Below are 15,512 nucleotides of genomic sequence, written 5' to 3'. Positions count from 1 at the left end.
TCGGTTTATTAACTCTGTGGCTCGTACTATTAAGACGTGGTTGAGCAGGCGGAGGAGAAAGAGGAGGTAAGATTCACCCTCACCGTGCAGACAGATAAATAACTCAGGACAGCCTGGGAATAACTTAAGACTTCTACTCTAATGATATTTGAGTAAATCCAAAAGATACTCACTCTCTCGTGGTGAGAACGCTTGATATTCCATGTGTGCCTTTATATTTAAAGCGTATGTGTTTAATCATATACATCTTCACAAAATTAGGTATAATAATTTGAAAAAGAGACAAAGAAAATATGTGATATTTTTCTGAAACGAACCAAACTATATACGTTAATTTGAAATACAAATCTCGTAAATTACCTATAATGTTGATTAACGAACTATCCTTTCAATGAAACAAGAGATGCGTTTGTTCTTATCATAACTGTTAATCATTTAGCATGATTATAAGACAGCTTTATGCTTCTTTTTTATTATCAAGATACGTGTATTTGCATAATTTCTCCGCGTCCATACCATTCCGCGGATCTTTTCTTTTCGATCGCAAACATCCCGAACAAAAAAACCCGCGTGCATTCGCTCTCCAAAGCGACGCTAGAAACACGTAAAGCATGCGATAGCCCCGGTATCTCGATCTTCGCGAGGGAAAAAGCGCGCATTGCAGCGCCGTACCTTAAACCGTGCATTAACCTGGAAATAAACGGGGTGCCGTTCGACGTAGCACATACATTATGCGCGCCGAACTGCGCCGCGTTCCAGCATTTTAGCCGCATCTCTTCGCGAGCGCGCACCGTCAGCAGCTCGCGTCCGGGGCATTTCTCTCGGTGAGTCCCGGCCGGTGGAAAAAAAAAGTTTTATGTTAAAGCCGAAGACCGCGGGACCGGGCTCGCTGCCGGGGATTAAGACATTCTCGGGCTAATAATTTTCATGCCCGGCCATGAAATGTTTTGTCCGCGTCCGCCCTGCCTTTCTTCCGCGCGTTTCGCGGCTGGCAGACAGCCGCGGGCGCGCGAACCGTGCCGCGGCGGGCCGCGAAAATCGTCGCCGGTACCGGGCGACGATTAGACGATCCTCCTGCGCTCGTCGACGAGCGATCGCGACGATTTTCGTACGGATCCGCGGCATTTTCTGCGGACAATAGGTGTCAGTCGGGGAGAACGTGGTGCCCGGAGGTGCACGGTTCGAGCCCCGAGTCTACAATTATGAGCCATACCACGTCGGAGCGAGGCCTCATAACGAACTCACTATATTGCCGAGCATTTCAAAACTGGCCTTATACCCGTGTAGAGAGAACGCTCTTTACCTGGTTTCTCCCTTCCTTCGTCCTCCTCTTTACGCGTTCTCCAGCGTGGCCGAAGACGAGGGACGAAGGGGGGAAAACGCGCGCCAGGGAATAGAAGGCCCGAGAATAACGTTTGGCGATGAAAGAAAGGAACTTCGGAGAATCCGTACCACGGAGACTATGCACTCCCGTTGCCAGCGGCCTCGATTGGAAGCGTCGACGATGACGTTGGAGTAGACGTATAGCTTTACAACGCCGCGCGATCGCTACGATCGAAAATTATTGGCGAAGAGGTTTTCGATGCGCAGTCTCGTTAATTGAGAAAGTCAATTTTTCGGATAGGTTTGGAGAGATTTTAGAATTTTTTATTGGAACTAATATTTGCCATATAATTTGATATTTTAATAATATAATTTTCATTATTAGATTCACGAACGCACGCGTATTTATTTTTTATATCTATCAGTTTGATTTAGCGCTAAGACTCGATTCACTTCAAGTATTTTTCAGGTATCGATAGGCTAGGCGCATACGTATACAGAAAAGTTTAACATATATATCCTACAATTTTACGCCACGATTGTACTTACCCCTAATCGGCCTTGCTTTATTTTCGTAACCGCGTTGTATATTTCACGTTGCCTTTGACTATCCGCTCTGGCCGCCGCGATGATCTCTCGTCGTGGCGAATCTCTGGGATCATATACTTGAAAATAAATCACATTGCACAGAGGATGCTGCGGCCGGCAGGAAACATCGACCAGATGTGAGTCCGCTATACCGACGTCGCGCGTGACACGTGTGTCCAAGTCATCGGAGAGAGAGAGAGAGATGACACCCGCTATATTTAGTTCTATGGGAAAAAGGGTTTCGGAGGCGTGTAATCACACCTACGCGGGTGCCGCTCACTCGCATTCTCATGCCGACTTTTTAAACGATTAGAAATTCTTTTTTCTTCCTTAATGTGACGTATCGTTTTTTTTTTTTTTTAACAAACTCGGTGGTTTTTATTATGAGGATTGGTCTCGTCAAATAAGGATTTCAAATTTAAGCTAACTAACTAATTTAAGTTATGTCAGATGAAGTTGATCTAATTAATTATTGATCTTGTATCTTGTGTTGATCTTATATATTATTATATCGATCCACGTACCTAATTTATGAAAATTTATTTGTTAATTTATTTTTTAACACGCTTAAAGATTAGATGAGCGACGTACGGTTTATTTTACTCCCGCGTCTTTTTACACTTCGTTATACGTATAGTTTTTCAATAATGTTAACATTATTTTATGTTATAGTGCAGTAATATCAACCGTATGTATCGTAATAGTTTACACGTTTACACGAAATGTAGTCGTGTAATTATATATAGAGGGGCGCGTAGATTGGTGGATCACATGTGCTTCGAGAAGACGCGTGGGAAGACGCTGTTATAGCCGTTGGCAGCTGTTCACACGTGTAGCCGATGCTCAAATTTAATACGGATCATTCTGCTTCCTCCAAAGCCAATGCTCCAAATAAAATAATATAAAACATTTTTGTTGTATTATATTGCTTTGGTTAAAAGAGTAGAATTATTATTCATCACGAATTATGAGTACGTGTATTATGTACAAACATTTATTACATACCTAAGAACGTATACATACATCGCTTCTGCATTTTGAAGCTGATTAGCAACCAATAGTTTGTAATAAAAATAAGAGCTTTTGTTCTTACGACTGTTGTTAATATAACGTATCGTGAACATCTATGATTTCAGATTGACGCCCCGTTAGAAAATGAGACCGACGTCGAGTCCGATGCGCATAATTTCGATTCTTTATCGCCGGAGAAGGGCTTCAAGGGTGAGTGAGAACAAATTTGAAATCTACTTTTCTCTTCTTCTTCCTTTCGATAGGTGTTTTAGAGATATAGAACACATGCATGTATGTTATACAATGTGTGCATATATATGTGTAGTATATCGCAAAATGTGTGAATCAGGTTTCAAGACCAGATATGTTACGTTGCATTATATTAGTTTGCAATTATGATTACTCGTTGCTCACGCTTGAGACTCGATGTGCGCGCAATTATGCGACTCGGGAGCGTGGGATAGTTACGTTAACGATATGCAAGCGCGCGTATCATTTATAATACGATACTATATAATTTCGCGAAAGAGCGGAGATTTCTCTCGCGTAGCCGAAGATCGGAGGCGACGAGGATCCTCTGGCGGGAGGCTGAAATTAAGGCATTCGTCGTAGAAACACATACACCGTGTATATATATACGAACGAAGCCAATCCACTTAAGGCGCCGCATCCCTCCGTCATTCCCCCTCCCTCTCTCCCTTTTACTCGCGCCAGGGGTGGTCGGTAAGGTTTTGTTCTCGAACAAAAATCTGACAAATATGCCGCGATTTGCCGAAGAATGGAGGCGAAGTGCACCACCCTCGCCCCATTCCCGCCCCCCTCCTGTCGTAGTAACTTCCACCAGGGTCCAAGCATCCTAACCCACCCTTCACCCTTTCCCCTTTCTTATTCTCCCGTTCTCTCTTAGATTTCCGTCTTCTCTTCCCGATCCCTCGTCGTCGCTCGGCCCTCCTCTCGAGAGACAGAAAGAGAGAGAGAGCGGGGGAGGGCAAACGGTGACTCTTAAATTACTTAGACCGAACAAAATGTAACAAATGACTGCGAATCGAGCCACTTATGCGATATTGGCCCATCACCACCATCCACGTATATTGATACGTCGCATTAGGGCTAGCCGACACCCTTCGCCATGCCGACTGACTATCTCTCGGTTTCCTGTATTCCGTTTCCGAGGGAAAGGAGCCTTCGTCAGAGGCTTCATTCGCTCTGCAAACAGGCCATCTTCGATCCGACCTGTTTCGGTAACAAACAAATCTTATTTTCGCTAATTCTTTCTCTCTCTGACTCTCTCGGCCTCATGATTTTCCGATCGTGTTCGAACAAGACGAACGATGCAGTAGATCTTCAAAAAAATAATGGAGGTATAAAGCAGCCGCGCCATTCCGGAGAGTTTCTCACGAAAGATCTGCGGTTTCGGGCCCTCGCCGAATATCGGCTTCCTCTTTTCCTGCCCGCGCGCGCGCGCGCGTTCCTCGCCGAGTCCTTTCGTTATTAATGGTTTTCGCGAACTAGGTTCATTAAGGAGCTCACGAAACTCGACGGCGGCGCATTCATGAGAGCGCGCCACCCCTTCCAGTTCTCACGGGATGAGGGGTGGATGTCGGGTACGTGCGAAGTGTCGAACGGGATGCTCGTGTAAATTAGTAGTATATATTATCCTCACGCCCTTTTCTTTCGTTTTTCGAATATTTCTTACCGCTGCCATTTTTTGCGGTCAATGTAATATCAAACACGCGTTACGACATATATTTTTGTTTCGCAAAACTTTTATATTGTCATCTTTCACATCTCGAAAAACAAAAAACAATTGTATGAATATATTACATAATATGTATAATGTTATTGAACGTGACTGATGTTTTATTTCTTTAATATTAACGTTTATTTAAAGATTAACATTCTAAGTAATAAGTATTTTACATTTTACTTCACATTACGGCAATGTTTTAATTATTATGATATTCGGTTAGATTTAATAATAAGCAAAGCTTAATTATTAAATAATAAAATCTTTTTTGCGACGAACGGAAACTGTTATTCCGCGCGACGAAGGAGATACGCAGAATCGCCGGCATGTAAACGGATATTGAGGGAAAAACGGCGCGATAGTTTGATGAATGAAGTCGTAATGAAGACATTAACGCGTCCGTTGCTCGCGCTAACGCAAGGCAGAAGAAAAGGGCGACGCACCTGTCACCAATGCGCTCAATTACGCGCACTCGACCTCGAGGCGCGGATTATATGCGCCGAATTGTGTAAAAAAAAAAAAAGAAGAAGGCATCGCCTTCCTCGACTTTTTTCTCCGGCTCTCTCATCATCTCCCCGCTATACCTCCGGCACAGGCTGGAATTATGCTAGAACACGAGGTAATGCAATAATAAGTATAAGTTAGCCCAGAAACCGGAGTCCCGCGAGAACGAAGGAGACCGGCGAACGAGCGAGAAAGAGAAAAAGAAAGTCATAGAACGGGAGAGAGAAAAAGAGAGAAAGACAACATTTTCAGTACCTGCTAATTTATATCATTTAAGATGAGCCCTGAGCATATATCCACACCGTGCCATTTGAAAAGAGAGAGCAATCATTTTTACCGGTACAAGAGTCGGATTTGTTTACGCTCGCAGCGCGATAATTTTTCGAAGATTTGCCCTCGTGATATCGAATAACAGACATTCGTATGTGCTTTAAGGCCCTTGCACAATGCCAGGCAACAGGCAATAGGAACAGGGACTAGAAATAAGAAATCGTGTATAAATGAGGAATAAACAGTGACACAGGCAATAGATCCGTCATGTTGTGCAAGGGTCTTTATTATCTCGATTTTCGGTTTTATTGATACACACGTGAATGCGTCACGATAGCTGACAGAGCGCTCAGAATCGTCCGCAGAAATCCATCTCGCCCGTGGACCCGGCGCATAAACGCGTCGACCGCTCGCGCGTAGAGCGACTTGGAGGCCATCGCCGCTCTTTTTTGCTATTAGCTAAGTATACCGCCTCTGGCTTATGTTAAGCCTCGGTAATTATTTGTCACAGTCAGCTACGACGAGAGACAGACAGAAGAAGATGTGACGAGGCAAGGGGAGGACGAAGGGGAGACTTTCTCTCTCGGTTCTTCAGCGCGATAGGAAAGAGTCTCATTGATCGCAGTACAATTAATTATCTCCTTCTACATCTCTACGTTTTTTTTTCTCTTCTTTGTTTTCAAATATATTCTTTTTACGTATCGAGAAAGAGACATCATTGATTAATTGAACTCTCTTAATTGAGATATCTTATGAATGAATTCGCTGAGTGTGTTGAAAATTCGTTAAATTATAATAAATAGATATCGATTTGCATTTCTTTTTTAATTTAAATTATATACATCTTATAAATGTATAGATGTATTAAAAATATATTTTTATTAATTTATAACACGTTCTTCGAAGCAAACCATTTAATTTCGAGTATATGGTCATGCAATATAATTTGCTGTTGATTGTCGATTTAATTTTTGTATTACTTAAATGTGCTTGAGCATATAGCTTTCGTGATATTCCTCGATTTCTTGCAGCTTTAATCTCTTTTCCTGCAGCACATTTGCCCCCTCCGCCCCATCATTTTCGGCGCCGTTCTCATCCTTAATGTGATTTTAAGCAGCGCCACGAGCAACACCATCGACTAGAGTTAGAGGATATCTGTGGCTACTTGCGAATTGTTTCTTTCACTTGTGTCCGTCCTTCTAGCGTCGCGTGCTTTATCTCTACGGAAAAACGTGATTAAGGCAATTGTGAAACAGTTAAAAACGTTAATTCCATCTTTCAGCGACTATTTACGCCAACATTTAATCTTATGGCTTTTTTATACAAGTGTTATTATTTTATTACGTTTGAAGTATACTTTGTGTATACTTTCTTTTATTTGACTTTATTTGGTGCATTTCTTCACGAGAAAATATCTTATTATTTCTTTTGTTGTCGTTTCTAATCCGAATATTTTGCGGACTATGAATATTAGCAGAATTTTTCTGGTTGTTTCTCTTGAAAACATCACTGTCTTTGTACATTCAATTGTTAAATACTCATACTTTTCCGAGAACTTGAGATGATTTAATTTATTTATCACCGGATCGCTGAAGATGGCTCAAAATATAGCCGAAACGTACGATATATAATTTGTATTAAATTATTAATTGAATATTACATAACGTAAACTTACGCACAAATAACGTTTAACTTTCATAACCTGCTTTTTCTTTTCACTTGTTACTTTTAATATTGATTAGTTAATAATCTCTCACATTATTTCATTATATTTTTACTTCTGTATTCTAAATTAGGAATCGGAAATACATAATTTCTGCTGGTAAGCACATCGCAGCTTCGCTACGAGCCCATAATCCGTACACGTCAACTGAAACGGCCTTATACGTTTCCGCATTACTCTAGGAAATCATTCTGTGGATAGATAAGAAAGAAGAACGGACGAAAGGGTAGACTCCATTCTCCGCATAGCGTGCGGAAAAATGTTTCACGAGAGTCAGTCATGCGTAAGGCGTTTCGTCCTACACAGTTCGTCAGTCCGACGTGTATAGACGAGAGACGCGAACACGTCTACAAGCCATACATACGATCGTTTATATACAAATCTTGATGGGATCCACCCTCTATGAAACAACGGAGCGAGCTTTGATCGACTCGCTTGGCTTATTTTCTATAAAGAAAATTCCCTTCGGACTAGAAGAAAGTTTGCGCGGGGGGAATAGAAATAAAGAAAGAGGAAAGATAGAGGAGACGGGCGGAACGCAAAAAGCGACAAGCAATTTGGTCTCCTGTACGGAAAAAATGTGACGTTTAATATATGAAGTTAATAGAGACGAAAATTTTATAGAGAACGAGGATGTATGTCGGAGATATCGAGCAGCTAATGTTTATTTCGTGCATGCTATATTAACGTTATTATTCCTACATGTCTCAGTGAGAATCTTTTAATTTCTTGATATGTACGACCACTTTGTAATGGGAATGTAAATGGAAATAAGTACTGCTTGTTTGTTAACGCTTATATTAACTGTACTAATTTTCAGAAGGAAGAGGTGTTGAAAGATGTTTTTTGTAATATCTATTAATTTATTGCTAATAATGAGAAATTCTTAAGATGCTTAATAGCAAGAAGCCGATTAGATGAGCTATTAATAGCAGTTTCAGCATGGAGAGATAGCATTTCAGCCTTGGCAAGATCGAGTAGGAAGCAACGCGCGGGTCGACGTGTCGCTGTAGTGTTTAGAACCCACACGTTGGTATTATAGGCTAGCATTCAGATGTCTGACGACCGAAAACTATCCTATTTATTATTCTGTGTCGTGTATTCACGCGCGTGTCGGTCGTTATTCGCCTCTTAAGGTTTCTATGTGATTTTTGTTTCAGGAACGGAACTGGTGCCGAGCTGATCTGTATGAACATAATGTAGCAAATTTCCTTTAACGTTTAATAATAGCCGATTTAATGCAAGATATTTTTATACACAATCTATACATTAATGTATATACATATATCTCTCATACATACATATTAAATATATAAATATTTGATCCTTATATACACGCATCCGTTACCGACAAGTTGTGGAAAAGAGTATTCTATGCTGTTGTGTCTTTACAACTTACTGCTGTATGATCTATTTGTTAAGAAAAGTAGTGACGATCAGATTTGTAAGGGAAAGATACTGAAGGTAGTGGAGACAAAGATCGTAAAAGGCTTGTTGATTTATACATTAGTACAATAACTTTGTAATTCATTAAATTTCTGTGCGATTGAAGAAATAAAGTAGAAACGTGGACATGCTTCCTCTTTCCTCGATTTATATATGTTTGTTTATGATCGAAATTGTCCATGTATCCATCCCGAATGTACATTAACGCGAAAATTTTAATGATAGTTTTATATAGATCATGTATTTAATTCGTTTGTATAAATATATGGCTTGATAATACGATTGAAATATTTATTGCTACTGTGTTCAATTCCATGGTTTTTGCACATTGTCTATATGTATTTATTTTATTTTATTTTATTTAAGCACATCTCCACAGCACGATACGCATTTCACTAAATAGCGACTTGCTGCGTGAAGGCAGGCGAGAAACCGTATTACATAATCAATCTATTTACATATTATAGTTAATAAAGAAAAACAAGATCTTTATTTTATATAAATATGTTCTACGATTTCGGTTAACGTCCGCAGTAGAATTTTATATAAAAAAAATCGAAGTGTATAATTTTTCAGTGATCGATCAAATACTGAAGTTCGGAGCATATGAATTTACACGTAAATAAAATGAATGAGAATTTACAGAAAAGATAACGTATATGAAAAGTCTAATGCACACACTTCTAATAATGTAGCAGGCAATAATAGCAGCCTAGATTAAGCAGGCTTTCAGAATTCTCAAGGAATTTTTCTAAAAGTCTGCGATAGCTACGGCGTGCAAGCAAGAAGAAGAGAAGATACAGGGTACGTATGTATGTCTGTGTGTGTGTGTGTATATACGTGCGTTGGTCGCGCGTTAATTAGTTTGCAAGGAGTTTAAAGGCAAGCCTGGAAGGACTTCGTCAGGCTGCTAGGTGGTCCCGAAGCCTCGAGTCATCATTGCCTCATTTACTTCGTAAAACAATCTTGCCGGCAGTTCAATGGGCCTAACTATATCAAACTTGGCACCACGTAATTAAACTTCGTTGTAAACCGGTCGAAAGGCAACGGGGTTTACGTGGCTAGTCGAATTTTGGTATTTGATATGGGATAATTAACGAATGGTCTACGATTTCAAAGCGTGAATTTAATTTATCGTACATTACTTTACACTTTATGTTTTCTAAAAAAAAAATGTAACATATTCAGGACAATAATTTCTGAACGTTGAAACACAATCAACTGCTATTGTAATAAAATTGAAAAATAAACTTAATAATGAAAATAAACTAATGATAAAAAAATAATAAAATTGAAATATTCTATGATAAAGAAGATAATTTTGCAAATATATTTATATTTTGTGGTAAACGTGTCGGTAGACTGAAAAGGAACGAAACGTGAATAGCGTTATTTCTGCAACGAGGCAAAATTGATGCGAAATGCAAAAAGGACGCGCGAGATTGTCTTTTGAGAAATCGCTCCGGATTATTAGGGTACGACCAGATTTTCAACGTCGAGGGTTAAGCTGCCGTTTTTACTGATTTTCTTTCTAATCCTTACAAATGTCAGGGTCATCAAGTTTTTTTCCCTAATTCGTACTGCGAACCGACCCGCATGCGAGCGTTAATCTTGACAGAACGGATCGCGGTTTTGTTTAGGGAATGCTTGTTAAACATTGCCGTATTATTAACAAGCGCGATACGGTGCAGCCGTCATGTTGTTCGTTAATCCCGTTAAAGCGCGCGGCAAACGAAGCGCACGATATACCTATATCTGTATAAATTATAATTAGATTCTGAAATTATTTTTTTCTCGCTGTCGCGTATCTTTCCGGGGTTCTCGATCGACTTTCTAGCTCTAAGAGAGAATCAGATCGGTCCTCGCGGAGAGGCACTATAGAGCTGCCATTCACTCTCGACCTCGGCGAGCTTCTTTCTGCGAAGCTGAGGGTCGCCCGAATTCACAGCGGCATCGCGGCAGTGCGGCCTGCGACCGCCACATTGCACGATTTCGGAGTCTGCGCGAAACTTGCAACGATACACACGAGTGTCACTAATCTCTTTCTCGAGGACAAAACTATCTCCGTGGTGTAGACAATGGGGGGAATCGCTGACGAGTCAAGCGCAAACCCTTGAAATGACAAATGACAGGATGTATCCTAAATACACCGTTGCCGGGGTGTCCTATTTTCTTCGCTTCTCTTCGACTTCGTGTATTTCTCTCGGATCTGGTTAACGCGGCAGTTCAGTCGCAGCATTTTAACGATAAATATCAGCAACACGTTTATTCGAACACACATAAAGCGTGTTGAATCAATACGCGAAATACTATTTCACACATATTCTACGATGCAACACACGTTAATAATAACACACGAGCGAAAAATAACACGGAAAAAAGCAACGCAGTTGCGTGTTAAGGGAATGGCTGGAGTGACGGCCGAACTTCCTCGGTGTCGATAATGTCAACATTTCTAATTTTGTTTTCTCTATATTTGTCTTTGTCTAACGAAATGACATGCTACACGCAATACTACTCCGCACGCATACATACATATGAGATTTTCAAGCAATTTGTTTTCTTAACTAAAGCTCGCAGCTCATTTCTGCAAGCACAGGATTCTTCTTTATTGTATTTCCGCAAAATACAAGAATGCAAAATGTCATTACATTCTTGACAATTTGCATTCTTGTACTGGCAATGTGCAGTTCCGTCATCATTCTTATACCATCGTTCGTCATATTTTAAATTTGAGAAACGGATCTCATCGGATGCCATCTATCAGATGATCTGTTACCAGCTTATGTGCGTTGTAGAACGAATAAGTGTGTAGTATCAACACAGCAGTCGCTCAGTACACGTGACAAAGTCAGTATTATGTTTTATTTCCACACACGTTAAACGCACGTCGAACACACTTATTTTTTGTAGTGTAATAATATCTTTATTTTTGAAGACGGCACACTACAAACACAAGTGTGTTACTTTTACACATTTTAAGCGCATTATTCATTGTAGACTTCTTACACGTTTTATCGTGTGTAAAAAAAACACACCTGAAGTGAATTTGTATTGATAAAGTGTGTAAAAAGTTTCTACAATGAATAACGTACTTAAAATGTGTAAAAATGACACATTTGTTTTTGTAGTGTATTGTTCTCAATAATAGGCGTATATATTCAACAATTATTTATTTCTAGTTTGCTAGATTTATGATGCTGAATCTCGTAGTAAAAATGTGATTTTTAATAAATTAGTTAATAGATTTTACGGGTTTAAACTTCGCAGATAGAAATTTGCACGTAAAACGACAATAGAAAATAATTTAGATAATTTTATTTTTATTGTATTATCAAAGAAGTTGATTCTCAAGAAGAGAGCTACATGTAATTAAAAAAAAAACTGATATATATATGCACACATGTATCTCGACAGCTCATCGTTGTATCGTTGTTATGAGCCGGTATTATACGATTACATAAATACTAAAAACAGCTGTATATGGTAATGGAAAACTACTCGCCTCCTTATCCTCCTATCGTGCGCCTTCGCTTCAAGAAATTACCTTGGAGCGAGGTGGAGTCCGCGGAACTAACGCGATAGAAAAAAGTACGAGAACAATAATGAGGCTCCTTTAAACGTACGCGAGCCTTTTGAAGTGTGGCAAACGGTACTGACTGCGAGAAATAGAAACGTGTTAGCGAGAGGCCGTAATTAAGCCGGGGCCCTCAGCGGCATCGTCGCTATTCCTCCTCTCCCTCCTTCCGCACGAGTATACGCGATACCTAGAGCTGCCTTTTCATAGACACATCGCGCGTTCTAATCTATCCCGAGACGCGCCGGCATAATTAATTTATTCGCGTTTGCGGTTCGTTAATTGAATAACCTTGGGCCCTTGCTCCGGATGGTTAATGAGCGCGGAGCCGCGGTAGCCGCACGGGTATCTCATTAAGCGGATCGCGAGGCGCCCGGAACCCCGGAAATCCGTGCCCTCTAGCGTATCACGTACCCCGGTTCCTGCAGAACGAAAATCAACGCCGAACGAAGGATTTGAGAGCGAGAAAGTCTCAAATTCTTAAGACTCAGCTAGAAATACCGTACATAGAAAAAAAAGAACCGTCAAGTTAAAAGTTATTTTTCAACTTTTTTTCTTGATTGAACTACATGAAACTGCGTTTACCTAAATAAAGGTTTTCCTCGTTTAACGGAACATAATCTCACTTTAAGATTATAGATTGTTGTATATACGAGTGTATAAGTGTTGATTTGACACTTTTTCTTTTTCTGTGTAAGTTCTCACAAATCGCGGACTTATTCCGTTCTTGTTTGTTCTTAACCCTAGCTCGTCACACTCCGGTCCAGTGGACCGCTGAACGCGTTTTCCCGTTTTCTAGTTTTCACATAATTTTCTAGTTTCCTTATAATAAGTTCAGTTTAAATTCAAATCATTTTCTTGACCTGATATTATCATCTGAATAAACATCTTATTCAGAGTCTGCATTTCCAATTTCTACACAGTACAAGCTTAAAAATATTAATTAGAATGAAAATGACAATGCGACAAAGTCGAGCGGTCTCACGGACCGGAGTGTGGCGAATTAAGGACTCGAAAATAAGTGTGGGTAGCCAGGACTGGCTTAAACATCGACGTTACGTAAGATCGAAACATTTTTTTCTTTTTCGCCGCGATGCCATTCCTATTTTCTCCCCGCTGTCGAAGTATCTCCTTTACGTTTCACTCGCTTCTCGCTTCAAGACGGAGGAACGTATTCGTTCCCGGGACACTCCTCGCGGTCACAGCACGCGTGCACCTACAGTCAACGCGCAATTTCCTTCCTCCCGCGGGCCGCCGTCCTTCTCGTCGTTACTCCTTGTTCGGGATTCTCGCGGGCATCGATGCACGGGATCGATTAATTCCCTAACCGAGTCCATATTCATCGCCTCGCTTTAAACCTCTCTCTCTCTCTCTCTCTCTCTCTCTCTCTCTCTCTTTTCTCTTTTTTTTCTTTATTTCCTTTTTTATTTTTTTTTACGCGCGTTGGGCCTCCTCCTTAACTCGGATCGCAGCAAGATGGCCGCGGGCTCCGGTAAATAAGCGACTGTCATCTGACGCCCGCAAAAAGCGGATACACCGCGGCAGACTGGTCTCCGTGCTCCCGTCTTCGTCCTGCCCTCTCACCCTCGCTCTCCGATCTCTCCCTTTTCCCTCTTCGTCTGTCCTCTCGCTCTCTGCCCTGCCACCTCCCTCCTTCCCTCTCTTTCTCTTGCTCTCTCTCTCTTTCTCTTCCTTCCTTACTTTTATTTACCCGTTCGTTTATTCCAGGCATCGTGTCTCCCTGGATCTCCCCCGTTCCCTTCTCCTTTTCCCTCTTCGACTTCGCGTTCCTCCTTTGCGCGGTCTCAAGATTAATTACAAAAAATCGCCGCGACGCGAATTGGAAACGTCGTTCCACGAACGGCGAACGGCCGAGGGACATGTGGAGAAAGGGCAGGGAGAGAGATATGTCCACCGATGAACTTTTTGGCCCGCGGAAGGTGGCCCAATAAGCGATCGGACATTTCGGGGCCGAAACGGGAGGAGCGGGCAAGTTTGCCCGCGGGCTTAGTCGATCATTGCGTCGCGCATCGATAACAGCTGTCGAACATCAGGACCGACCCGTAATGTATACGAAATGTAAATGCAGTCTTGTTTGTCGCCGAAAATGCGGCGACCCTGCTCCGTCCGCCGCGCCGCGCCGTCCTCCTCCATCAGACACGCGAACCCATTATCGACATGTTCGATTATGACGCTCCCCTACACCCGAAGAAGACACTTCTTAAAAATAATACACCGACGGGGAGTTAGAAAAGCGCGGAGAAGGACATCCATTAAAAACTCATTAATGGCTTATGACCCTTCCCACGTTGTTGACTCCTTGAAAACTTGTTCCCCACTTGTGGTGTTTCGGGTGTTAATGCCCTCGACATCCGAAATATATATCGCTATCTTATCACGCAGAATTTTTTGTTTGTCACGTGTCTCCGGTAATTTCTCCGTGGATTTCAGGCACGGCGAGAAGCGTGGAATTCCAAAGCCGATAGAAGTCCATCCGCTCTCGCGTATACGAGCGAATCCTTTATTTTTGGTAATTTCGAGACAGATGACTGGCCGACTTGACGGGCCATTATAATGACATTAGCACTACGTCTACGGCGAGTGGGAAGAGTATGGGAATCCTCATAGTTAGCGACTTCTCGTTTTCGTTCTCATAGTAGTTCGTTCTATTTCTTCAATGTTACGCTAAGGGATATTCAACTCGATATACCGTAAAAAGAGTTACGCAAAGCAGCTTGAAAGTCGCGATCGATATCGATGGCTTCTGACGGGGAACCGTAAAAGGAAATTTCAATACGTTGGAGTAATTGCTCGGTTGATTGACGGCTTCCATATATAGGGCCACATTTAACAGATCAGTTCATAAAATTCGCTTCGAACGATTAATAAAGATTTATACTTTTCATTATAGTTACTTTCTATTAGGCGATTTTCTTCCGGGTAACCGGATTACCACAAGTCTAGAAAGAAATTAGAAACGGTCGAGAAGTACAGAAAAATCGTGAGAAGTTGATATTTGTTGGAGCATACATTGAACTAATTGCAAGATAATTCGTTAACTTCCAACATTTGCATGCTTTGATGTTAATCATTAAGCGTTGCATTTATAGATAAATTTTCTTGTTTGTTGCGTTCTTATTCTACTTGTTTTTCTTCCGCCCACGTCACCATTCTTCTTAAAACAAGATCATATTAAAACTTTAATTTGCGCAGGTCAGGAAAAAGCAGCCGACTAGTTAACAAAACACAAAAAAAATTCGAAAAGTTTTATCTCGAAGTAGATCTTCTTAGAATTGTCACATTAAGTTTGCACACTCACCAGA

The 15,512-nt window shown here is 41.1% G+C and overlaps 1 protein-coding gene across 4 annotated transcripts in view; it reads left to right on the top strand.

Annotated features, from left to right (window-relative positions):
* The window catches only part of LOC139822680 (ubiquitin carboxyl-terminal hydrolase 48), a 52,047-nt gene extending 43,156 nt beyond the window's left edge, over window positions 1–8,891 (top strand). For 3 of the 4 annotated variants that reach the window (XM_071794624.1, XM_071794625.1, XM_071794630.1), the window contains 2 exons: window positions 3,048–3,132; window positions 8,327–8,891. In XM_071794624.1, coding sequence (XP_071650725.1) covers window positions 3,048–3,132; window positions 8,327–8,349 — 108 coding nt within the window. In that variant the 3' untranslated portion in view covers window positions 8,350–8,891. Of the gene's footprint in view, window positions 1–3,047; window positions 3,133–7,239; window positions 7,909–8,326 lie in introns of those variants that run through there. The other variant, XM_071794627.1, reaches the window with a different exon arrangement.
* Window positions 8,892–15,512: the final 6,621 nt, after the last annotated feature.

This window comes from Temnothorax longispinosus, chromosome 12 (assembly GCF_030848805.1).
Source record: "Temnothorax longispinosus isolate EJ_2023e chromosome 12, Tlon_JGU_v1, whole genome shotgun sequence".
NCBI lineage: Eukaryota > Metazoa > Arthropoda > Insecta > Hymenoptera > Formicidae > Temnothorax > Temnothorax longispinosus.
Note: the sequence above shows the minus strand (reverse complement) of the source record. Positions and strands in the feature narration are given on the sequence as shown.